General features: G+C 46.9%; 1 protein-coding gene across 2 annotated transcripts in view; it reads right to left on the reverse strand.

Moving 5' to 3' along the window:
- Nucleotides 1-9,695, reverse strand: part of MIOS (meiosis regulator for oocyte development) — a 209,182-nt gene extending 199,487 nt beyond the window's left edge. Inside the window, exons 1-2 of one of the 2 annotated variants that reach the window (XM_078663710.1) lie at nt 9,503-9,695; nt 4,310-5,666 (exon numbers count right to left, since the gene is read on the reverse strand). In XM_078663710.1, coding sequence (XP_078519836.1) covers nt 4,310-5,612 — 1,303 coding nt within the window. In that variant the 5' untranslated portion in view covers nt 5,613-5,666; nt 9,503-9,695. Of the gene's footprint in view, nt 1-4,309; nt 5,667-9,248; nt 9,437-9,502 lie in introns of those variants that run through there. The other variant, XM_078663711.1, reaches the window with a different exon arrangement.
- Between the last annotated feature and the right edge of the window lie 17,258 nt (nt 9,696-26,953).

Consider the following 26,953-nt stretch of genomic DNA (forward strand, 5'->3'; position numbering starts at 1 on the left):
TTATTCACATTTCACAGCGGCCTTGTACCTGTGGACTCCGTCTGCTTGCCATTCACCCATTATGCAAGGCCTTCTGTTTTTCATCTCTTCTACTACAGTTTATCTGCTCCTCTCGGCATCTGCCCATTCAAGCATGTCTCTGATCGAAATCTGTATTCGTGGACAATGTGATGGAGCACCAGTGATTTACTATTTTTCTCCTCACAAGTATCATCCCAAGCATATTCAATTTATGTTTCTTTATCCCCTTAATGAGCTTTGATACTACTCCCAATAAGCATAGCCTGGGTGCTCAGGAATACCACCTGGTACGGATCTATCACCCCCAGTGTTTCCATCGAATAACTTTCTACAATTTTACAGATCGATCCATCTGCAGGAAATCTGCCTCTAATTCTTCCCATCAAAGTTACGCAGCCGCCTCCTCTCAGGTACATTTTTACCAATTTCGGTGGGGTGCGATACAACCTGTGTAGATGCATACATGTACGGGTATCTGTTGCTCATGGGGTCTATATTTACCAAAGGTCTACAAACTGTGCATACAGGACAAACTGACAAGGTCACACTCTGATGTTCTCTTGTGCTTCTTCAAATGTGATGAGTCAGTGGGGTATAGAGCATATGTCCTGCATCTGCCTTCTATCCATCACACCACTGATATCTTGGGTCATTTGAACAAACAGCAGCAAACTCCTCAACTCCATCTCCTTTCAAAACCGGGGCCTTTTCATCAAGTTTCTCAACATTCTCTCCTATAAATTCCCTACTTTCCAGATGTCATAAGAATAATCATGGGGTATGATTCCTTCCATCATGAGTGGCTCTTTCAAAGGAGTCTAATCCAATTATGTGGTTGTGGATCATGTGATGATGCACCAATGAATTACTATTATTCTCCTGACAAGTATCGTACTAAAAATATTACATTTATGTTTCTTTATCCACTTATTGAGCTTTTATACTACTACCAGTAAGCACTACCTGGGTGCTCAGGAATACCACCTGGGACGGATCAACCCCAGTGTTTGGGTCTAATACCTTTCTACAGTTTAACAGCTCGATCCACATGCAGGAAATCGGCTTCTAATTTCCAATCTTCTTCCATTTTGTCCCCCAATCACCCTCAATGTCAAACCATCTAAAAGGCATGCTGGAGCTGTGACACAATATATTTCCAGGTCAGGCAAGCCAGGCATCAGCTTTCTCAACTTTGCTTCTACATTTCTGCACTCTCAAGGTCACCAAAACTAAATGGGGGGTTTATCCCTCGCCCCGTAGACAGTATTTTTGCAAGTGCTGTTGTTTCCATAATTGAGAGCGTTAGCGTCTTCCAGAATGACACTAAGCCCTCAAGCGCATTTCCGTTTGCATGGAAACACATCTTAACTTTTTCATTACTATTCCTCCCTTCCTCAAAGCTAATCTTACTCAGCAGCCCAACGGTTCCACAACCAAGACAAACAGCAGAGACGTTAGAGGGACGCCTTGTCTGTCTCCGCTTTTTATTAGCTCTCCAACATCACTTGTCCTGACTTCAACCTAGTCGTTGGCTGTATAGTAGCTGTATCCAGTCACAAAAATGACCCAAATCCCACGTGTTTCCAGTGCATGCAACATGTATTAACACCCTGACATATCAAAGACCTTTCTATATTTAAAACAGCCAAATTATAAAATTGCTCCACTCTGTTTAGGGAGTGGATCACATCTGAAAGTCTTCTTAAATTATGGGTAGTGCTTCTATGTGGTATAAAACCCACACTGATTAGGCTATATTAAGAACTACACATTTTCTGCAGCCCCAGGAGCCTCGCCTAGCAGCATCAGCTCAAAACAGGTACACATTTGCAATTGGCCAACAGCAAATAAAGTCGAAGCTATCACTGTACTCTACATAACATGAAACAAATCATATAGCACTAGCAGATTTATAACTATTTATGAAATACAACCGTCTCATGCTGAAAGATGACAAATGTAGCGAAACGTAGCAAATGGTATGTTACAGTAACTTATAAAGCAATATATTAACATATATACTAGTAAGAGGCCCACATAGAGTCTTTGCCCAATAACACTAAACAGCCTGCTTCAACTATTCCTTCAACTACCACCAACAGCTTGCGGGTGGAAGCTTCATTGTAGATGCATACAAATTATTTAGACCCTGGCAGTAGGGGGAATTAGATTTGTGTGCTACGAGAACATTTGCTAAGAAACATATGAATAATAAAATGTTGATAAAAATTGATGGATACAGACTAAATGATGACATTTTCTGTATACAATAAGAAAATAGGTATGTAAAGTGCTGATCAAATAATCGGCAGCAATGTTATGTTTCTTAAGTTTGCATCTCTCTTACACAAAATTAAGCATAAGTAAATGCAGTGACTGAATCAATATGATACCATTAACATTGCATGTGATTGTCAATGCTTCTGGAATAAAGCACATGATCTTGTAAATATAAGAATGACAAGAATATATATATATTTTAATCTACCTACCATCTGTAATACAAAACCACCTTTTCAAGAACTGCCTATACAATCCTACACAATACTCAACTGCAAAAGCTAGAACAATGTCACCTATTCCTTATCAGCTTAATGTGAAATCCATAGACCTCAACAATCCATACTAAGATCACCCACTTGTCTACCACCTCAATTCAGTTATAGTGGTAAAACCTTCCTCTCTCACAATGGAAAAAGTAATATGCAGTAGGAAATATTCTCCAGTGACAGGACACTGGTTCCAAGTTAGCTATCGATTTACTCTGTTTGAGACAGCAAGTTTAAGTCACTTTAGTCAGATTCACTATGCACAGTAAGACAAGCAGCTCTTGAATAAATGCTGTGTACTTCAGTATACAGGAAAGTATGCCAGTTTCGTTAGATTTACATACATGCCAACATTTCAGAAGTGGAAAGTGGGAGATTTTAGAAAAATAATGGGGACATTGTTTTTCTCCCATTAACTTCTATCGAGGCCTGGATCAAGCCTACTGTCATGTATGGGACTTAGTGTGCCACCGCAGGGTCGGATATCAGAAACGCAGATACATGTTCTTTATCCTCTTCCCTGTCAGGAGCACGGAGAAAGCGCAGGCAGAGCATCCATGACAAAACTGTTGTGCACTGGCCTGCAGGAGCAGGTTACTGTAAGTGCATACTACGAGTCTCACTAGACCAGGCTTCTCCAACAAGTAGCTTGTGAGCTACAGGTAGCTCTCCAGCTACCTGTGAGTAGCTCTCCTGTGTGCAGCTCAGTCTTCAAAATTAGAAGCTTTTGTTTGTTGAATTAATATAGGTATACCAACATTTACAAGTGAGTGTTTGATCTGAAAATACACAAATTTTCAGAACACATCATTTCCAAAATCTTTTTCATGTGGATATTTAAATGATAAATCATGCAGCCTTGAGAGACGTATTACTAATATTATTACCTTGATGCCAAGAGGCATTCCAGCTGTGGCTGTGTTGTATTACTGTTGTGGAGGAATTCGAAATTGACTAAGCCTTTTTTACATTACTTTTAGCAATCCTGCAGTGGGATAATCATGGCTGGTAACCTTGCACGAGAGGTCACTAATGTACTCTTATCGGATGTGTGCAACACTAATTATATTAGCAGCTCGGGATGACTTCCACTGAACATAAGTAGCTCTTGTGAGTGAAAAGGTTGAAGAACCCTGCAGGCCAATCCCAGCTGCAGCCGGCTGAGGAATCGGGTCTTTGAATGTAGGACTCAGGAGGTGGAAGATTAGCCTTGAAAATCAGTAGTCCCCCATCTGATTTTGGGGGTTGGCATATGTTGATTTAATGCGTAGAGTAATCCCTTTTAAGATCTAGGTCAATTTTTATCTTCTCATTCTAGGTCATTTTTTTGACACACCAAAACATGGTGGCCTACCTAAATACATTCGTTTTTTATATACCTTTAATTATTTAATTTCGAATGTAGTCAACTAAAAGGCTCATTTGTGGTTTTTATTTTTGTAACAGAAATAAAAGCTTTAGGGTCAAAATACATATTTTTCTCAGATCCTGAAGCTGCGAAATGACGCCACACGCCACATTCTATACGTGGCCCAGCCATTTATTAGTCTGGCAGTTGCTGAATCAGCGTTCATGGGCCTCGACTTATATGGATATCTAAATTATTCCTTTGGTGCACTGGAAGTAACTATCAAGAAGCCCCTGACCTGTCATGGTAGCATCTAGTAACATCAAATGTGCCAGTACCAAGGTTTGTACTCAAATTATTGTATCTCTCTTGATACTATTGCAAAGGATATAGTGAAGTGTATACCAAAGGGACTTCAGCTGAAGATCTTCATAGCCAGCAAGTAAGTGATTTCTCCAGACCTGTTCCGTGTCAAGGCCATACCTGGAAAGCGCACGCAGGCGCATCTTGGTAGCAATATCCTTTTCCAATGAGCCGGTCTTCACTTCTTCTGTGCACTCATACAAGTGCCTCCCACATGCCCACATCAAAGACGTAGTGGGACTCCAAGCAAGAGAAATCCTCTCAAATACAGTGAAGTCCGACATGGACCTTGTAGGAGTCACAACTACCATTCTGTTCTGGCTGGTTGGATGCCATGCAAATGAAGCAATATAGTTCTCACAGGGCTGAACACTTCTTTCAATTATAGTAGGCTCAGTTTCATCTCCAATGGGAGTCGGTGTGTGCTGCATATCATACAGTCGAATAATGTTACTGTCCCTGGTTAAGGTAGCTAACAGACCAGTTCTGGTTGGACACCAGGCCACCTTGGTTAAGGGTTTAGGTTGCTCTGTCAAAGTTAAAACAGGTTTTTCGAATTTTCGAAGGTCCCATATTGCAACCTGCCCTTCAAAGAAAGATGCAACTCTATCATGGAAGTAGGGGTCCACAGTCACGCCTTGAACCGCTTTCGTATTAACAAACATCTTTTGGCTTGTATTTCTCAAGTCAAATATTGCCAGATTTCGATGCATACCAGCTAAAAGTAACTTTTGGTCCCGTGGAAGCCAGCAAAGAGAGAGACAGGCATCATTTTGACCTAGTTCATAGAGGGGTTTGGTTACAACCAACCCAGCTTCAGCCTCGCCAGCTGCAAGCCTCACTTTCTCCAAAGGAACAGCAGCATCAGGCACATATTTGCTGCTGATATCCCAGATCAAAACTGAAAAGTCTGCTCGATGCTTATCAAGGCCTGCGGCAAGCCAATTGCTGTCCAGTGGATTCCATGCTAAGGTATTACATTGTCGAGCATGCTTTGGAACAAACTCTTTCCCAATCAAGTCTTTGCATTTAGAGTTATGATCTTGGCCAAGGCTGGTCAGAACAACTCGGCCATTTGCTTGTCCAACTGCCAAGAGGCACTCTGGGTCATACTTTGGGTACCATGCCACACATTTCATGTAAGGAGTGTCTGAATTTATTGCCAGCAGCGTAGCTGTTGTTTCTTCAGAAAGTCTAAGGGATCCTGCTTTTAGTTCTGAATTTGAACTTGTAGCTGCCTCAATGTGATAAAGGCTCAGCTCAGAATCACAAACAACAAATCTGTCCACATGATGCGGTGCCCAGAGGATATCAGGCTTGGAGCCACTCATTTCTGCAGCTGAAGAGTAGTGGAAGAGTGTGAGCCACAGGATTTAGGAAGTGTTCTGTAAAGAAATGAAATAGAAACTAAGTATTTGAAAAAAACTTGAAAGACTTTAAATCCACAAGTCATTTAATCATTTTATTAACTTTGAGTATATGGCATTAACACCATCAAAACGACACATAGGTTTCAAGCGTATTACAGTTTACACAGTAAAATTCCCAGGTGGTGGACATTTGCATCCTAGTCATCGAACCCCATTTGCTAAGACCCTTCCTAGGTTTGAAAATATAGTTCATTTTCGTGGTTAAAAAAAATCTGTCCTTTTTAGTTTATTTGGTGGAATTTTTTTGCACAAACTACAAAGCTAGCATTACATGTTTCTCCTACCAACGAGTAAACTGACACATCTAGCACCCAATTCACAGTAATTTTGTTGTAAAAATAAGAGTGAAGATTTTCATCTTCGCATGAAAAGAAATAATGTGGGGGTTTTCAATTTATAAACAAATCCACTACAATGGCTAGGAAGTTCAGCACAGGTTTTCAGGTATATTACTGGGAATGTCTTGTGACATGTGCCATGGGCTCCTATTCTCCCAGTGCATACATCTACATAGCAAAAGGGAAATGGAGGCAGCTGTGTAAATGAACATATATATTTCTTTTTTGTACATGGGAAAATATGTTTCCCCACAGAGGAAGCCTCCAATCGATTTCTAACACGTCTGAAGTAATCTGAAAATTATACCAGACTGTATTGAGTAAATGTCATACTATTTTAAGAGTGGGAGTGGTCAGATTGGAGTTTGTGAATGTTCACAAATATCACTGTTAAATGGAGTGGACAGAATTACAACCCATTGCATGGGATATACTACCGGGGATTTCTTTACACTCATACCAGAGAAATACACAGTAGTTAATCAATTTACTCATGCCAGAAATTGTTTTGTCAATTGCTGTCTGGCCCAGATGGAGGTATTTTCAGCTGTAAACATATAATTACGGCTGGCAATATCTTTGTGGATTGGGCCTCTAGTTTCTAAACAAATGTTAAATAGTAACGTTCAATAACCAACCCAAAGAAATCCAATATGCATTTTCAGCCTTTAATATGGACACGGTACAAAAGGGGGTGGTGATGGACGGAGCATCTGAATCAATCAAACACTCACACCCAGTCAAAAGATCTGGGTATACTCAGACGTGAGTCCCTTGCTCACGTTGCCCCTGGATTCAAGCAAGCCGGGCTGAAGACGGCTGTAATGCCAGAAACCGGTCCTCGGAAGCTTGTTTCCGGTCAGGGAAGACATGGCTTGGCAGTTCGGGCTGGACTGTTCCCATGAGGCACAGGGTCAGACTGATTTGCATATAGCCATATCTGAACTGGGGTGGCAGAGTGGGCTAAAGAACAGTGATGGATTAAACCCAGATCTTTTGACTGTGTGTGAGTGTTTGATTGGTTCAGATGCTCCGTCCATCACCACCCCCTTTTGTACCGCTTTTGGCCGCCATAAGTGTGGCAGGGTATGCTCAGACGTGAGTCCCTTGCTCACTTTGCCACTGGATTCAAACAAGCCGGGATGAAGACGGCTGTAATGCCAGAAACCGATCCTCGGAAGCTTGTTTCCGGTCCAGGGAAGGCATGGCTTGGCAGTTCGGGCTGGACTGTTCCCATGAGGCACAGGGTCAGACTGATTTGCATATAGCCATATCTGAACTGGGGTGGCAGAGTGGGCTAAAGAACGGTGATGGATTAAACCCAGATCTTTTGACTGGGTGTGAGTGTTTGATTGGTTCAGATGCTCCGTCCATCACCACCCCCTTTTGTACCGTTAATATGGACACAGCAGGCAAAAAAATGAACACACTTCACCAGTGATTAGTTTCATAACAAAGCTTTCACTAAGTTTACATTCATTTATTTATAATTAATGATATAGCAATATGCGCCAGGGATCATACACCAAGAATAGTTGCATCGAAATGATGGTGTTGATGAAAAAAAATGTTGCAGGATATTTAGAGCTGATTTTATAGCTTTTTGCAACAGGAAAGGTGTATGTTGTTCTTTGTTAGTTTGTTTAATGTGAAATACACAAGTTACTCTGAAACTCGGAATACACGAATGCATTTGCACCTCTTTTGTGCGATTTTTATTAGGCTCTGGTATCAAACAGGAAAAGTGCGCAGATTACAAACAGTTTTGTATGAATTTTCTACAGACTGGATATAGCACCTCTTCTAGATGCGAGTTGCATCAGGAAATATTATTCACACACGGTGAACTTTTAGGGGGACTATTACTAACCCATTTGACCTTAAACCCATCCAAATAGTCTTCAATTGAAGCACTATGGGCAACAGAACCACCACTGGCTACCTGTCGAGAAGAGAGTGACCTTCGAGATACTCACCCACGCCTAAAATGCCTCCACAACACCGGACCCCAATACCTCAACAAAAGAATTTCCTTCCTTTTACCCAAGAGAAACTTCCGATCCACCAACCTCGCCGAAACCCAGCGCTTCCGCAGAACCAGAACAGGTGGAAGAGCCTTCTCCTACATCGCGACCAAGACCTGGAAAGAGTTCCCGATCGACATCAGAAGCGACCCCTCTCTGAACATCTTCAGGAAGGCACTCAAGACCTGGCTCTCTGACTGAGCGGAGCTGCCCCCTCCCCCCGCCTCGAGACCCTCACGGGTGAGTAGCGCGCTTACAATTCCCTAATTGATTGAAAGTGGAGAATATATGGGACAATACAAGGAAATGATATGGTGATAGAAATGAAAAAGAGAAAGTAATAATGAGAGGGAATAAGATATTAAAAGTAAAGGTATTACAGGAAAATTGAAATAGACTGAGAAGACAGGATAAGATGAAAGACAAGGAGTGGAAAAGAAACAAAACACATGGCGGAGGAGAATGATGAACTAAACGTGAGAGAAGTGCAAAAAAATATATGTGGGCAAAATGAAACTTAAAAAAAGGAGCAAAATATATAGTAATATTCCATGATCATAATGACGTTAAGAGAATGTAAGAGAAAGAAAGGTGACACGCCGTAAAAGGAATAGAGGGGAATGAGGTACGAGAGGCATATCTCTTGAGTTGCACAGGTATATGCATTCGTAGCTAACCCAGTGCAAGCCTTTTGTTTTAATTTTGGGACTTCTAATCATCCTAACTTTATAATAGGATCAAAAAGATAAAATAATCTCAGAATGCAAAGAAATAAGTGGGCTGGATAAGCAACTCAAGCATGGAGTTGGAAACTTGAGAGCTATGGAGAAGGAAGTAATAGAAAACAAAAGTACTAGATGATACGGGAATCAAATGAAATAAATAATGAGAAGCATACAATGAAAGAATGTACGAGACGGCAGAATCGGAGAATAAACATTAGAAGAGAGAGGAAGTAAACAATGTGTGTAAAACTGCAGCTAGAAGGGAATGTGATTAGAACAAACAGGTAGCAAATGAAAACAAATAAGGGGATATGCGTGTAGATAAAAAGGAGAGTGAAAATTAAGAGAATCTATAACAGCTGAGATAAAGGAATGGAAAAACAAAGTTGGTAGGTCCCTCGACCACGCACGCCCACTGTAGTTACGCAGAGTTGCAACATCAACACTTACATTAATCATTGCTCAACAATGTTGCCGCCGGTACTGGGCAAACAGTAGTAAAACATCCCCAAGAAGCAGTAAAATGAACACAGTAACTGTAACATCTTCAAGAGAAAACTAGCATATCCCTAGAAGAACATTACACTAACACAAACATCTGCTGTCTGGCCTGCCTGACATACTCCAAGGCTTGGTTCTCGTAGTCCTGTCTCTATATCTATGCTCCAATGTAGTATAGTGCCACTATCTGTAACGGTGCTCACCTTCAAAGTATCTGTCATCCGACCTCTGGTTTTCATCTGTTCTGTTGCCCCCTTATGTGCAGTCAGCCACTATTGTCTTTTAATCTACAGTCACTCTCGGTGACCACCTGTCCACTACTCACATGGGACGAACGTGATATCAGCCTAATATTGCTGTCCGTTGTCGCTCTTTTTTTTACGGATGTCATTTGTCAATATATTCAGCACTTCCGGGTCGAATAACAACAGGTCCTACAGCTGAACGTGTGTTTGGTAGTAGGCGGGACTAGTAAGGTGTAGCGCGCTCTAGGATTGGCGTTACCCTAGCCAGTCTTAATGCGCAGCACAATAATTCCGAAGTTTGTATTGGCTGTAGAATCCCAATGTGTGCCTGCACTAGCCGTCCTCCAATAGTCGTTTGACATTTCCAGCTTTGAGAAACTCGGTTTGATTAAAGGCGCGCGTGGGGTGCATGAGTTACCGACCTGGTTGTGACTGCGTCATTTTCTCGGACAGAATGGGCTGTTGTCCCCTCCGTTCTACATGCGAATATAGGTGGAGAAAGGGGCTACAGCTTTTTAGAGCGAAGTCGGACTGACCCCGCGTGGTCAAAGTGAGCACAGTCAAACACCATCATGGTCTTCCCTCAGCGCCCTGTAAGATAAAATGGTCTGTTTGCAGCTGATGGAGGACAGGATGTTGCACCAACAGGCCCTGTTGGACTGTGCTTCTTTTTTGGGGTCTGTGCGTGGCCCCCAGCCCCAACCACTTAAATGAGAACACACTGCGCACCAGTATATGCCCGTAGCTGCCAAGGTTTCAGATTGCTTATGTGCGATATTTTCATAATTTCAGTGTAATGAGCGACTTTCAACGACAATGAGTGACATTTTCTCGCGAACAGTATAATGTCACCCTAAATTAGTAGTAGAATGGCACCGCCTAGATTGGACACCTGTTGTCGAGAGAGGCTGCAGAGAAACAGTAAATTAAACAGACCTTAGCCCGCCTGCGCCTTCTTGGCTGGCAATCAAACAAATTAATGGCATGATCAGATCTGATCAGTTGGCAGAGTCTGTGCAGGCTCTCTGCCACATGGGACCCGTGGCTGACGTCAAGAAATGAGAGAGGCCCAGCAGAGAGCTCTCAGTACAGCTGTCCAATTAGGCCTCTCTTTTACTGCAGTTTAGACTGACCACGTTTTTGGGATGCATTTAGAAGCTTCGTTTTGTGGCTGGACGTCCACATCTATTTAATACTACTTTTTTACATTAATTAGGCGGGTGTGTGGTTTTGTGTTTGGTCTTGAAATCTCTAAAGCTCATTTGTCTTAATGTGATAGCAGGATAATCCCACTCATAATATATTGAGAATACTATACCTCCCGTTGTACACTAGTGCCATCTTGTGGCTTTTGAAAAACGACATTCGGAACTCAGCTTTTATGCCTTCCATCCCAGCAATGTTAGGAACCAGAACTGTCGGACTTTAGGACACAGTTCTTTTGCGTGACAATCTCCGGTAATGCGGAAAAATTACCGGAAATGCGTTATTCTAAAGCGAGATGCGTGGCACTGGGCAGGGCTGTATGTCAAGTGGGAAAGACCCCAATCAAGCTTTTTCCCATTTATTTATATCCTCGGCCACTGGCTTTGTGACTCGTCACAGTGGGACCCATCACTATGTTCATGTGATGGCCGGCCGCTAGGTCCTTTGGGACCCACCGCTGGATCACTTCTTTGGTGAGGTGGGCCACTCGTGTCAGCATCATTAGTGCCTCCACCTTCATCCAAGTCACTCCCTTCTGCCACATTCTCACTAGAGGAATCAGTTACTCTTTTGAACCACAACACATCCCTCATTACTGTTTCATATCCATGTTCAGTTGTCCCCATTGTGCTTTCCGCTGATGTCAATCTTCCACATCCTAGCTTCATACCGAGTACAGAATTTCTAACCTGGATGGCGTTCATTCAGGAGTACCACATCCCCAGGAACGACATCTTCCACATGTGCTCAACACCACCTGCTAGCATTGTCATTGTTCTTTTTCCTCAAGCCCTGCAACCTGTCCTGGTCATAATCAGGCGGTGACCACTCTGGTTGGGCAGGAATGTTATCCCTCCGATGTCCTTTCGTCATCATCATTCATGGGGAGCATCTCGTGGTCCAGTGCAGAGTGCCCTTAAATTTTTGCAAGAAATTTGTAGTGGCAGTCCCAGGGTTGGACCCCTCGTGCACTGCAATTCTCATGGCTATGTTTAGAGTTCTCATGAAGCTTTCTGCCTTTCCGTTTGCCTGTGGTCACTGGGGAGTGATGCATCTGTGATATATCCCAAGATGTTGCAAGAATACTCCAAATTCAGTTCTTTCAAATGGCTGCCCATTATCCACCCGGATTTCCTCTGGTAGCACATATGTCGCCAGGACGTTGTTGAGTGCAGAACACACATTGCTGAAAGCAGTTGAGTCCACTAATTCCACGATCAAATATTTGGAATGGCTATCAACCAATACTATGGTTAAGCGCCCTTTGGGAAAACTGCGAAAATCCAGACTGATCCTCTGCCAGGGAATGTCGCTTCTTCCTTCCGGGATTACTGTGCAGGGGCATATATACAGTTACGCTCTCGCTACTACAGTAAATTATCACACAAACAGTACAGTGACTGGTAGTTATTCAAAGAGACAGAAGCAGATTCTTTGGTGTGTTCTTGGTTACAGCAAGAAGATGGTTTATTTTCTCCAGACTCAAGGAATTTCATACAAAGCCAGCCGACACGTGTTTCGTCGTGTACAGTTGAGTCAACACGACTCTTCAGGGCTTCAGGCTCAGTACACTCTTGGTGCTTAGGTCTGGACTAGTATTTAAATGTTTGACGTTTATGTCAGAGAGAGACAATATTAATGAAAAGGTGACTCAATAGAAACTGTACGTTCTTTAAGGGTAGTCACGAAGAAAGCACTAATGTCTAGGCAATCTGCCTTGTTGATTGCCAGAAATCTTCAACTTAGAGCACTCTGACTACTGGTGTGTGTCAGAGAGACGGCGACCGGGAACCTTAGGAGGAGGGATACCAGATTACGGCGCATTACCCGACAAGAAACGCACCCGTTTCTAGCGAGCTTTCGACCAGAAGGATCCCCTCCCGGTTTATGCCTGACACACACCAGTAGTCAGAGTGCTCTAAGTTGAAGATTTCTGGCAATCAACAAGGCAGATTGCCTAGACATTAGTGCTTTCTTCGTGACTACCCTTAAAGAACGTACAGTTTCTATTGAGTCACCTTTTCATTAATATTGTCTCTCTCTGACATAAACGTCAAACATTTAAATACTAGTCCAGACCTAAGCACCAAGAGTGTACTGAGCCTGAAGCCCTGAAGAGTCGTGTTGACTCAACTGTACACGACGAAACACGTGTCGGCTGGCTTTGTATGAAATTCCTTGAGTCTGGAGAAAATAAACCATCTTCTTGCTGTAACCAAGAACACACCAAAGAATCTGCTTCTGTCTCTTTGAATAACTACCAGTCACTGTACTGTTTGTGTGATAATTTACTGTAGTAGCGAGAGCGTAACTGTATATATGTGCTTAGTCCTTTGACTTTTTAGACGGTTAAGGGTGTTTTTCCGCCTGCTCTTCACGCACTACATACCTACGTGTCAATTTATACCCTGTAACGTATAATTGAGGTAGCGCGCCTTAAAGATCTGAATCTCTAAAAACCCCATTCAAGTGTTTTACTGTGCAGGGGCTTCAGGACTGCTTGTTATCTGGCATGCCTCGCAGTTGTGAAGAACCTCGTCTACAGCTACCGCCAAGCCCGGGAACCAAACTTTCTCACTAAGACGGTTTTTGGTTTTGGCAGCCCCTTGCTTGCCTCCATGCGCCAGCTCCGCCAGATGAGGGACCAATTTGGCTGGCACCAGTGTGGCACCCTCTCAGTACCACACCTTCAGGGGTATAGCAGGGTTGATGTCGAACCCTCAATCGTTGCATCACCCTCACTTTGTCCATGCCACCAGTTTTGTTCTTATCCTGCAAAAACAAGTTCCATGTCCCACTTTGCAGTGTCTCCCTGACTCTTATCAACACACCATTCTTTTGGTAGCTTGACTGAAGTCCTTGAAACTCATAGCCATTGGGCATGCCCCAGGAGTCACTAGCCTTAGGTAACCATCTGCTGACCCTCCGTCAAGTCCTGTGTTGTCATTGCCCCTCAGTGGGTGTCGGGAGAAGAAATCAGCGGAATTCCATGATCCTTGCCGTTAGACCACTTCAAACTGGTATTGCTGTAGTTGGATCACTCACCACTCATCATGTCCTGTGAGGAGTGTGAGGCGCAGACTCTTTGAATAAGTGTTTGAGTGGGTGATGGTCTATCAGGACTCTGAACAGCCGCCCACACAAATACAGGAGTAGTTCCCACACGCCAATTTGATGGCCAGGGCTTCACGTTCGATCTGGGTGTACCATGCTTCAGTTAGTGTGAGTGCCTTGCTTGCAAAGGCTAAGGGTGCTCATCTGCCAGGCTCCACCTCCTGCTTTAGGACAGCACCCAATCCTAACGGGCTGGCATCCACCAGTAGCTCGGTCTTTTGCTTGGGGTCTACGTAGGTCATCGTGGATTGGCTCAGAAGCGCCAGTATGATCTTTTGGAACGAGTCTTCTTCTGGCCCCCAAACCTATCAAGCATCCGCTTCTGCCAAGGACCTAAGCGGCTCTACAAAGTTTTCCAGAATAGCGATATATTATACACAGTAGGTCGCCTTCCCCAGGAAACTGTGAACCTTGGTGACAGTGCAGGGCGCCTGAGCCTGCTGTATGACCCATGACTTTCTGGGGCAAACTGGATGCTATCCTTGTTGAACACATACCCAAAGAAGTCAATGGTAGACTCAAAAAACGAACACTTCTCCCTATGAAGGGTAAGCCTATGGTCAAACAGCCTTTTCAGAGTGGCTTTCAGGCGCTGGTAATATTCTTCAGCTGTAGTGGAACGCATAAGAATGTCATCCTGGACATTCATCATGCCTTGTAGGCCAGACAAGACCTCATGGATAATGTTTTGAAATACCTCAGCTGCCGGTAATATGCCAAAGCTAAGGCGTAGTATCTGCGCAAACCCAGGTTGTCGAAAATGTAATATATCGGCTGCCCTCATCCAGCTGTAGTAGGTGGTAGCCGGCATTTAGGTCAAGCTTCGAGAACCACCTGGCACTGTTGAGATTAGCTATGATATTGTTCATTGTTGGAGTGATGTGCCTTTCACGCTTGATGTCTTTATTTGGGAGGAGCATATTGTTAGAAATGGCGATCTCTTGTTGGCAGAGGTAGGTACCTTGTTCAAGTAGGGACCCTTCCTTCTAGTCAGGATAAGGGAGTTGCACTCATAAAATAACCCCTGCTCACACCCCCTTGGTAGCTTGGCACGAGCAGTCAGGCTTATCTCAGAGGCAGTGTGTAAAGCACATAACCAACAGTAATACTGTGTAAGCACTTCAAAGGGACACCACACAAGTTTTGAAAAATATCCAATATGTTTTTTTATACTTAAGACAAGACCAAAAATGATACAAATCCACAATACATTACTTAGAAATCTTCAGTTATCAAAATAAACTTGAAAAACAGTTCCTTGAAGTCATTAGCTCCGTCTGGGGTTATCACTGCATTGTGAACAACAATTCCAAACAGTTCTGGCTTACCGTGGCGTCTCGGGCCAGCTACGGTGTCGGGATGACCAACAAAACAGTACCTTGAGAAGTGCAGGGTGTCGGACACCTCTCGTTGAGCTCCGAAAGCACGGCTTCTGCAAGCGTCGGTTCTGGAAATCAGTGCAGGAGTCGTTGGGCCCTTGAAGTCACACGTGATGCAGATCAAACTCCTCGGGGTTGAAGTTGGGAGCGCCAGCATCAGGACTGCGGTGCAAAGTGCAGCAGTGCGGCGTGCGATGCCCTCAGGTCAGGGTGCAGGCAGCTGCTTGGTGACCGTCGTCCAGCGGCGTTGATGAGACCAGGGCTGCAGTGCGAAGTGATGCGTTGCTCGTCGCGGTGCTGGCAGGTCACGGTGCAAGCAGCGGCATTGTCGTTGCCGAAGCGCTATCGTCGGCTGACGAACCGGAGTCGATGGTGCCGACGTCAGTAGGTCAAGGCTGCGGTGCAGGATGAGGACAGTGCGTCGTGTACCTTACGAGCGGTGCCTTCGAACCACGGTGCAAGCAGCGGCATCCATGTCAGTGTAGAGTGGTGCCGTTGGGGATACCAGGGCAACGGTGTGAAGGGAGGCGGTGGGGGTGAGGTGCCCACAGGTCGCGGTGCAAACAGCTGCTCGGTGGCGGCATCAGATGGAGGCATCGGTGAGACCAGGGTTGCGGTGCGGCATTGCAGCTATGCCCTCTGCGGTGCCTTCAGGAGACAGAGTTGGCAGCAGCGTCATAGACGGCGTCGGGTTGCTTTTTCTTCTGTTGCAGCACAAAACACACAGACCCCAGTGCTGATGGCAGAAGAGCTTGAAGTCTTTGCTGTTCCTGAGATTTCTTGAACCGGGGGCAAGCTCTACCTCAAGCCCTTGGAGGAGCTCAATAAAGAAGTTGTAGAAAGTTCAAGTCCAGTCTTTTCACTTCCCAAGAGAGAAGCAGCCACTGCTGGCCAGCAAAGCACTCAGCAAAGTGGTAGTGTCTCCTCACAGCTTCTCCAGCTCTTCTTCTTGGCAGTCTTCTTGGTCCAAAAGAGTTCTAAAGTTCTGGGGTCTGTGTCCCAATATGTATACCATCATATCCTTTGTCCTGTGACGGCAGAGAGTGTCTTTACCCACCCCAAACCAGTTCTGTCCCCACTGGTGCGGCTTCCTGGCAGGGGGTGAGGCGGCATTGTGCAAGGCAGACCAGGCCCATTCAGGTGCAAGGAAATCTTCTCCCACTACTCTTAATGCAACCCAGGTCAATTCAGCCCAGCCCTGAACCATCAAGCTCTCTGAAGCCACTGCCCCTCTCCAGCCCCTGTCTTCCCAAAGCCAGACAGTCAATCCACAACCCCAGCAGAGGCACACAGGATGTCTAAGCAAGAAAATTTTAACAGACATACTAAACTTCATTTTTCTACCTTGTTCCCAAGGGTAGTTATGTTTATAAGATGGTATAAACAAACTTCCCATTCTGTCGTATGAGAACAAGCAGCATTACAATGGTGAAAAACGAAATACACTGTAATTCACCACCAGGACATGTCACACACATCAGTACATGTCCTACCTTTAACATACACAACACCCTACTCACATGGGTACATTGGGCCTAACTTAGGGGTGACTGACATGTAGAAAAAGGGAAGGTTGGGGCCTGGCAAGTGGGTGCACTTGCTAGGTTGACATGGAAGGTACAAACTGCTCACAGACTCTGCGGTGGCAGGTCTGAGTTACCTTTCCAGGGCAACTTCTGTGGGTGGCATAACCAGTGCTGCAAGCCGACTAGTAGTGTTTGATTTACCAGCCCTGGCCCTCTCAGTGCGCTTTAGTCTGGCCTCACCAGTAAATCAGATATGCCAATCATGGAAACACTAATCCATAACATAATTTACAAAAGGAGCACTTGCACTCCAACTCTAAACAGCAGTGAGAAAGTGAGCAGAGACACTAAGCCAGCAAAAACAGGTTCAAAACCAGGAGGTCAGAAAGCAAAAAGACAGGGGAAACATGCCAAAAGATGCCATGTCTAACACGTCCCCTCCAGCTGAAAGTAAGGAGAACTACCCAACCTCCTGGGAGTTCTCTTCACTAAGACGGAAGAACCTGGAAAGATCATCTGCGTTGGCGTGTTCTGTGCCAGGGCGGTGTTCCACCCTAAAGTCTATTCCCTGTAGGGAGATGGACCACCTCAACAGTTTTGGATTCTCACTCCTCATTTGCATCAGCCATCTGAGGGGCCTGTGCCAGTCTGTCTGAACTCGGAAGTGAGTCCCAAACAGGTATGTCTCAGCTTCTTCAGTGCCCAGACCACAGTGAAAGCTTCCCCTTCTATGGCACTCCATCTCTGTTCCCTGGGGTGTAGTCTCCTGCTAAGGAAGACTACAGGCTAGTCTAGGCCCTCTTCGTTCAGTTGTGAGAGCACCACTCCCACACCATGCTCGGAAGCAACAGTCTGCACGACAAATTCCTTGGAAAAGCTGGGTGCCTTAAGGACGGGCGCAGTGCACATGGCTGCCTTCAGGGCATCAAAAGCTTTCTGACAGGCCTCAGTCCAGATCACCTTCTTGGGCTGCTTTCTGGAAGTCAGCCTCGTTAAGGGGGCACCAATGGTGCCATAACACTTAGCAAATCTCCTGTAGTAACCGGTAAGACTTAAAAAGGTCTCACCTCTGTCGGGGTCTTGGGGGGCTCCCAAGCCAGAATGGTGTCAATATTGGGTTGTAGGGGCGCCACCTTGCTGCTTCCTACCTCGTGTCCCAGGTACACCACAGAGTCCTGCCCGATTTAGCACTTACTGGCCTTGATCATGAGGCCTGGCCTCTGCAGAGCCCTCAACTTTTCCCCGAGGTGCTGTAAGTGTTCTTCCCAGCTGGAACTAAATACTGCAATGTCATCCAGGTATGCAGCACTGAAATCCTCCAGTCCAGCAAACACCTGGTTGACCAACCTCTGAAAGGTGGCAGGGGCAGTCTTCAACCCAAAGGGCATCACCTGGAACTGGTAATGTCCCTCTGGGGTTGAGAATGCTGACCTCTCCTTGGCCCTATCGCTTAAGGTAATCTGCCAGTACCCAGCCGTTAAATCAAACTTGCTGAGAAACCTGGCAACTCCCAACCGATCAATGAGCTCATCAGCTCTGGGGATTGGGTGTGCGTCAGTCCCGGTGACGGCATTGAGCCCACGGTAGTCCACACAAAACCACAGTTCTGGAGTGGCTTTTGGGACGAAGACCACTGGGCTGGCCCAAGGAATGTTGGAGGGCTCTATCACCCCTAATGCCAACATCTTAGAGACTTCCTCCTTGATGGTGATCCTGATCCGGTCAGTCAACCTGTAAATCCTGTCCTTTACAGGAGGGCTGTCACCAGTGTCCACGTCATGGATACACCAGTGAGTAACACCTGGAGTCAGAGAGAACAGTGGGGCAAACTGTCCCAACAACTGGTGACAGTCACTCTGCTGCTGTGGGGTCAGTGTAGGGGAAAGGTTCACAAAACACACAAGATGATGGAAAAGGGTCACACCTTCCACTGACCCATCGTGCTCCTTGGTGGAAAGGAGGTCAGGGAAAGGCTCACTCTCCTCTTCCACCCCATCATCTGTCGCCAACCGCATGCTCACTTCAGACCTCCCGAAGTGGGGATTGAGACGGTTCACGTGGAGGACCTTCAAAGGGTTCCTAGGATCCTGCAAATTCACCAGGTAGGTGACATCGCTTTTGCACTCCACCACCTCAAAAGGTCCGGTCCACTTGTCCTGCAAGGCACAAGATTCCACTGGGGCCATGACCCACACTTTTTGCCCAAGTTGCAATTCGACCAGAGTGGCATTCTGGTCATACCACTTTTTCAGTTCTTCCTTGCTTGCTTCCAGGTTCGCCTGAGCGAGTTTCCTGAAGCGGGCAGTTTGGTTTCTGAAGGCCAGGATGTACCTGTTGTCCATGGCTGTCTTGGGATCAGGGGCCCCACATTATCCATCCCTACCCTTTCAAAAGAGGTGCCAACAACTGAAAAAGTTTGGAGAGGAGCTTTGACCTTCTTACCACTTTCCTGGCAAGTTTGACAAGACCCGCAATGTCCATCTGACTGCCTTCGCATTTGGGGCCAGAAGAAGTGGGTGACAAGCCTGTCAAAGGTCTTGTACCGCCCCAAATGTCCTGCCAATGGCACGTTGTGAGCCAGACCCAGTAAGAAGGTTCTGAAGTGCTGGGGTACCACCAGCACACGGGCTGACCCTGGCTCACCGACTCACCGACCTTAGGCTCACTATATAGGAGACCATTCTTCCAGTAGACTCAATGTGATCCAGACTGATCACCAGCTGACTGGTTTGCACCCTGCCGTTGCAGACCCTCGAGAGAAGGGCACTCTTTCTGCTCCCTGCAGAATTCTTCCCTGGTAGGACCGTCTTCTTGCTGCCAATGGGTCAGGTCAGAGATGTCCCCCAGTTCAGCTACCTGCTCCCCTGTAGGTACCAGGGTGTCCACCTCAAGGTCAGCCTCCTCCCTGTCCATGGGAATCTCAGGGGCCGGATTCTCATGCCCACTGTCCTTTGTCTTTGCAGGGACCTGGGCCACTGTTTCAGGCTCCAGGTCCTTCTGATCACCCTTCCTGGCCGCCATTGACAAATGGACTCGCATGCCCACTCAGGCAACCCAAGCATCTCCAAGTGAGACCTGAGCTCAACATCTTTCCACAAGGACTGCTGCAGGTTGTTACCTTGCAGACAATCTACAGGCATCGTAGGGCTCACAACCGCCCTCAAGGAATCTGAGACCCCCCCATTCAAATGGAATTTGCACCACCATACACTGGCGTTCCAACTACTTGGTGGAATGCCCTGGGGACTACTTGCTCCTCAGAGACCAGGTGATACTGAACTGAGGTCCCACTGGCTCCAGTATCTCTGAGAGCCTCTATCCTTTTCCCATTGATGGCCACCCAGGTGCTGTGTTTCTATGTTTTTGGGGGCACCTGGTTTACTGGGACCATCTCACTGTCCCCTGGTGAGAGGAGGGTCATTTCTGTGGGATCCCCACCCTCCTGTGGGCACCCCTCTTCGCCAAGCGCTACACTAACCAACACCTTGTTTTGTCCACCGGTGAGTGGCTGAGCCCTTTTGGGACACTTGGGGCCCCCCTTTAAGTGACACACCTGGTCACATGAAAAATGCTTGCAGACCGGTCTTGGGACACTTTCCTGAAGAGACCCCTTGTTTCTTTTCCCCTGGGGTATGTGAACCTGTGCCCTGGGTGTTAGTTTGGGGCCCTTTAGAGAACTCCTGTGCTGTACCCTTGTCCCCTCCACTTTTCTGCTGGGGACCCTGCCCACCTTTGGCTGAGTCTCCCCCAAACGCTTTCTTGTGGACCCTGGTACTCGCCCAGTGGTCCACCTCCATAACAAGCTTCCTGGGGACAGTCGGCTTACTATCAACCAAGTGCTGGCGCAGCTCTGCAAAACATAGACTAGACAAGTGCTCCCATGCAATCAAATTGTAGAACCCCTGAAAATCTGTTACATTACTGCCCTTTACCCAGCCATCCAGAGACCTACAGAAATAATCTACACTTTCCAACCAAGTGTTGGCATCAGTTCTGTTGCTGAACCTAAAGTGATCCCTATACTTCTCAGGAGTGAGACCATACCTGGTGAGGAGAGTGTACTTCATATCAGCATAGGTGAGGTTCTGCCCCTTACCCAAAGTTATCAGAGTATCCCTAGCTTCTTCTAGAAAGAGAGGCCACAACCCTGCCCCCAATTCCTTTCAGGGACCCCATTCTTATGAATAGATGCCCCATACCCTTGGAACCACCTTTGTATGTCATCCCCCTTCTTAAATTCCTTGCCTATATTCTTGGGGATGTACACAATTCTGTCTGACTTCCCTGATGAATCGCCGCCACCATCTGAGCTGGTTCTACTCCTCTGATCCAGCTACTTTATCCTGATCTCATGGTCTAGCATCATCCTTTTCTCCTCCATGGCTAACTTAAGCTTCTCCAGTTCCATAGCAACTCTACTTGCTTCCCACCTGTCCTCTAGCTCCTCTGTGGGCCAGCCACTGCTGCCTGGTTTAGAGGGTGCCCCCGCTCATAAAAGCACATCCACCATTGGAATAGGCTCCTCTGCCTCCTTGCAAGATCCCCAGACAGCTCACTCGCATGTCTGGCTGCTACCCAGGCCTTCAGCGTTTTTTGTAGCTCCTCTTTTCTGGTGAGGCCCCTGATTTGGACTTTGAGGCTTTTGCAGATCGCCTTCAATTCCTTCACATTGTAGGTTTCTAACTTCTCCTCCTCAAAGGCCACTTCCAAGGATGCTGTGGAGAAGATACTTAATAGTAGATTGAAGAAAGAAGGGAAAAATCATATATATATATATTCAGGGATTTGGTCCGATGTCAAATAGAAAACAAACCAGAAACACTGATTTTGCTTTTCAATGAATGTGACATCTCACCAAATCCCTGAATATATATATATATATATATATATATATATCTATATCTATATGCGATTTCTTGCTTCTTTCTTCAATCTACTATTAAGTATCTTCTCCACAGGAACCACTGTTTTTTCCTTAAAATACTTAAATACCCTGGGTCCGTCGTGAGTAGGGTTCCCTTCTCTTTTCCTTTACGACTTCCAAGGATGCAGCAGATAATGCAATTGATTCAGGCATGTTTGTGCATGATAGTTTAAGTTCAAGACCGATGGAAAGGCAAAAATAGACCAAAATAAACAGTATGTGGTACGTAATGGTCTGTGATATGGTAGTAGTGCACACCAATCACTGTACGTCAAGTGCAAACGCAAGTCCTATCTTCACCACTGACAACCAATGTTAGAAATGGGGGTCTCTAGTTGGCAGAGGTAGGTACCTTGTCCAAGTAGGGACCCTTCCTTCCAGTCAGGATTAAGGAGTTCTCCTAAAATAACCCCTGCTCACTCCCCCTTGGCAGCTTGGCATGAGCAGTCAGGCTTATCTCAGAGGCAGTGTGTAAAGCATTTGCACATAACCAACAGTAGTACAGTGTTAGCACTACAAAAGGACAACACATTAGCTTAGAAAAATATCCAGTACTTTTATATACTTAAGACAAGACCAACAACGATAAAAATCCACAATACAATACTTAGAAATCTTCAGTTATCAAAATAAACTTGAAAACAGTTCCTTGAAGTAGTTAGCTCCATCTGGGGCTATCACGGCGTCGTGAACAACAAATCCAAACAGTTCTGGATGACCGCGACGTCGCCGGACAGCTATGGTTTCAGGAAGACCCGCAAAACAGTACCTTTAGAAATGCAGGGCTTCGGCGCCCTCTCGTTGAGCTCCGAAAGCACGGCATCTACAGGCGTAGGTTCTGGAAGTCAGTGCAGGAGTCGGGACCTTGTAGTCACACGCGTTGCAGATCGAACCGCTCGCGGTTGAAGTCGGGAGGGCCGGCGTCTGCAGGCGCCGGGGCTGCTGTGCGAAGTGCAGCGGTGTGGCGTGCGGTGCCCTCAGGTCAGGGTGCAGGCAGCGGCTCGGTGACGGTCGTCCAGTGGCGTGGAGACCAGGGCTGTAGTGCGAAGTGATGCTGTACTCGTCGCAGGGCTGGCAGGTCACGGTGCAAGCAGCAGCATTGTCGTTGCTGAATCGCTGTCGTCAGCTGACGAACTGGAGTCCATGGCAACGGCATGCCAAGGCTGTGGTGCGGAATGAGGACAGTGCTTTGTGTAACTTATGAGCAGTGACCTCGAACCACGATGCAAGCAGCGTCATCGATGTCAGCGTGGAGCACCGTCGTCGGAGATTCAATGGCGTGAAGCGAGGCGGTGCGTAGTGCGGTGCCCACAGGTCGCGGTGAAAGCAGCGGCTCAGTGGCAGCATTAGATGGCGGCATCGGTGAGACCAGGGTTGTGGTGCAGCATTGCAGCAGTGCCCTCTGCTGTGCCTTCAGGAGACGAAGTCGGCAGCGGCGTCGTAGATGGCTTCGGGTTGCTTTATCTTCTGTTGCAGCACAAAACACACAGTCCCCAGTGCTGATGGCAGAAGAGCTTGACGTCTTTGCCGTTCATGAGACTTCTTGAACAGGGGGCAAGCTCTACCTCAAGCCTTTGGAGAAACTCAATAAAGAAGTTGTAGAAAGTTCAAGTCCAGTCCTTTCACTTCCCAAGACAGAAGCAGCCACTGAAGCCAACACAGCAAAGCACTCAGCAAAGTGGTAGTTCCTCCTCACAGCTTCTCCAGCTCTTCTTGTCAGTCTTCTTGGTCCAAAGAGTTCTAAATTCTGGGGTCTGGGCCCCAATATCTATACTGTTAGACCTGGCATCTTGGCGTGAGTTTCCCTTCCACTTTTTGCTGATGTGCCTCAGATGTTTTTGCTGGTGTCCGCTGCTCAGGGCACTGCGCCATGGCCAACCCGTGCCGCAGTGCAAGTGCTCCCTATGGAAAGTGTAACTGTGATTGATATTCCTGATTGGTTCATTGGATTTACTGTCAGTCCCCAGTAAAGTGCACCAGGAGTGCCAGGGCTTGTGAATGCCAATACTGCTAGTGGGCCTGCAGCGCTGGTTGCGCCACCCACAGAAGCAGCCTTAAAATGTGTCTAGGGTCTGCCATTGCAGAACCTGCGTGCAGTGGTACTGTCATGCTGGCTGGGCAAGTGCACACACTTGCCAGCCCCTAAACCTTCCCTTAACTTCATATTAGTCACCCCTATGGTAGGCCCAAGGGCAGGGTGCATTGCAAGTGTAAGGTAGGACATGCTCTGATGAGTGTGGCATGTCCTAATAGTGAATTACTGCCAAATTAGTTTTTCACTATTGTAAGGCTACCTGTTCCCTTTAGGCCAGATGGGCTGCTGGAATTATTACACTCTATAATCCCAGCAGGCTCAGGGAACATGGTAGAAAATAAAGTTTAGTATGCCTGAACTCAGAATAATAAAATACTTCTTTTAGTAAAGTTTATTTTAATATCCTGTGTTTGCAAATGCTACTTTTAGAAAGTTGGCATTTGCTTGCCTAACCATTTCAGCCCGCCTCTGCTAGTATGTGGATCTGACTGTCTGGGATGTGTGAGTGGCAGGGCTGGGGGATGACAGGTGGTGAATGCAAGGATTACACCTTAGTGGGAGGTAGGAGTGCCCCTGGACTCTTAATCAGGCTGTGCTCTGCCACCACAATGCTGGCTCCGACCCCTGGGGAGCGACTGATGACTCAGCCTGCACCTGGCCCAGGAAGGGCGAAGAACTGTCATCAAGATACTCCTGGCTGCCCCTGTCCACACAATGCTGGCTCCACCTCCTGTGGAGCGTCTGATGGGCCTGCACCTCACACTGAAAGCAGAAGCCAGAAGTACACCCAACAAGTACTCAGAGACTGAAAGCAGTTATGCAAAGGCCCCCCTGGCCTGAGAACACAAAAGAAATGCTGTATAAAAGTAGGAGCCCTGCTCCTTGTAAATCAGAATCCTGTTTCCCCACAAGGAACCTCTGCCCGACTAGAAGGAGAAGAAGACGCTGGAAGGACTGGCCTGCTGCTTGCCTTGCTGAGAAAGGAGAGGAGAAGACTTTTGAAAAGACTTTGCTGACTTGTGCTTTGAAACATTCTCCAAGGGCTTGATTGAGCTTGCCCCCTGAACTGAACCCCAGGACCAGTGGGTTCTCCTGTGCTTTGGCTCGTCCCCTGCCTGAGGCCGAGTGTTTCCTCCCGCCGGAGGTGAAGTCTGCCCCCTCTCGCCCCCTCCTAGGGCCGTGGTACCCGGGAGCCAGCCTGCCCTCTTGCCCTTGAGAGCCTCGCTCCACTCGGAGTCGCTCTCTGCCCCAGGGCTAAGGCCGGCCGCTCCTCTACCCCCGCCTGCTTCAAGGAGGGCCTGAGCGCGATTTCAGCCCCTCCCGCCGGAATCCCGGGGACGCGAGCAGTCTGTAGCCTGGGCGACCGCCCGTGCATTTCCTTTGCACCCGGCCGCCCCGCTTGCTCTGCCCCCCAGGAGAGGCCGCACCGCACTAAGAAGGGAGCCCCCTCGCTGTACCGTCGGTACTGAGGGCCCCCGTGCTGTGTTTCGCCTCCCGGAGAGCCTCCGCGTTCAGAAAGGAGCCCAAGGCACTGTCCGGACCAAGTCGCGCTGCCCGTGCCCGACTCGGCCCAACCCCGCAAAGAAAGAAGTCTCCGTGAGCTCCACACCGGCTAGGGGCCCGCACCGTTGTTATTTCCCCTTCATCGCACCGGACGCACCCGCCTCGGCTGAACCGTGAGTACGAGTGAGCGCTCTCACCCTAGCGCACCGGCCCTCCTCGCCACCTGCCTCCCGGCTAGCAACGCTCCGCAGGTGAGAGGGCGACCAGGGCACTTACCTGGTCAAGAGGGGCCTGGGCGCCGCACGGCCGAGACCCGCAACGGTACGCTCCCCTTCTCCCTGGTGAAGTGTACGCCCGAAGGCGTACCCACGCCCGATGCGTGAGCCGCGGTAGGGTCCGGGTCAGTTTCCTCGGAGAGAGCGAGGGAGGCGCTGGAAAGCGCTCCGGAGGCCCAGGGCTGATCTAAAATCCCCCGAACTTGGGAAGAGAACCATTGGGGAAATAACTGTGACAAAGAGAACTGTCGAGAAGTGAATCAACGACGAAATCCATATTTGAACTCAGTAACAGTAGAAAAAGCTTTGCCTATTTACAATCTGTGGCCTAATCTAAAACGTTATTGGTCTTGTAATAAGTCTGAACTGCATATCTATATTTTTACATAAAGGAACGTATTTTTATATATTCACAGCCTTGTGTCCATTTGTGGGGGGATTAGTACATTTTACTGTGTGTGTTATTACAAATGCTTAACTGAATAACGCCTGAAGAATAGCCTTGGCTGCTCACGCCACGCACCTAGAGGGTGAGCAAGGGTAATTCTAAGGGGTCATCCTTCGCCCTGACTTAGAGGAGAGGGTCCCTGCTTGTCACAAGTGCATACTTGCGCCAACCAGAGACCCCCAATTCTAACATATACCACCAAATCCTTTGTTCTCTGAAGGCATGGCGTGTCTGTACCCAGCCCAAACCAGTTCCGTCCCCACTCGTGCAGCTTCCTGGCAGTGGGTGGAGACAGTATTGTGCAAGGAAGACCGGGCCCATTCAGGTGCAAGGAAATCTCCTCCCACAACTTTAAATGCAACCCAGGTCAATTCAGCCCAGCCCAGCTCTCTGGAGCCACTGCCCCTCTCCAACCCCTGTCATCCCATAGCTAGACAGTTAATCCACAACTCCAGCAGAGGCACAGGATGTCTAAGCAAGAAATTACCTACTTTCTAAAAGTGGTATTTTGAAACACAGAATGTAAAAATCATCTTCACTAAAAGATGCATTTTAACAAACATACTAAACTTTATTTTTCTACCTTGTTCCCAGGGGTAGTTATGTTTATAAGATGGTATAAACAAACTCCCCATTCTATCCAATGGAAAATGGCAGCCTTGCAATGGTGAAAAACAAAATGCACTGTAATTCACCACCAGGACATGTCACACACACCAGTACATGTATTATCTTTAACATACACAACTGCCCACAGGGGTACCTTGGGCCTAACTTAGGGGTGACTGACATGTAGAACAAGCATTTGCAATGCAATATGTCTCGCATTAGGAAAGTTTGAGCTATTGGTATTGTAAATGACAAATTTTTTATTTATGAGTTGGTTTTGAAAATAGCGAAATTAATAGCTTTGTCATTTACAATGGCAAAACTTGTAACTTTTGCAAATGGGACGCCTATAGCATTTGTAATGCAGTATGTGTTGTATTTACGTGACTT

The sequence above is a fragment of the Lissotriton helveticus genome, chromosome 10 (assembly GCF_964261635.1).
Source record: "Lissotriton helveticus chromosome 10, aLisHel1.1, whole genome shotgun sequence".
Lineage (NCBI taxonomy): Eukaryota > Metazoa > Chordata > Amphibia > Caudata > Salamandridae > Lissotriton > Lissotriton helveticus.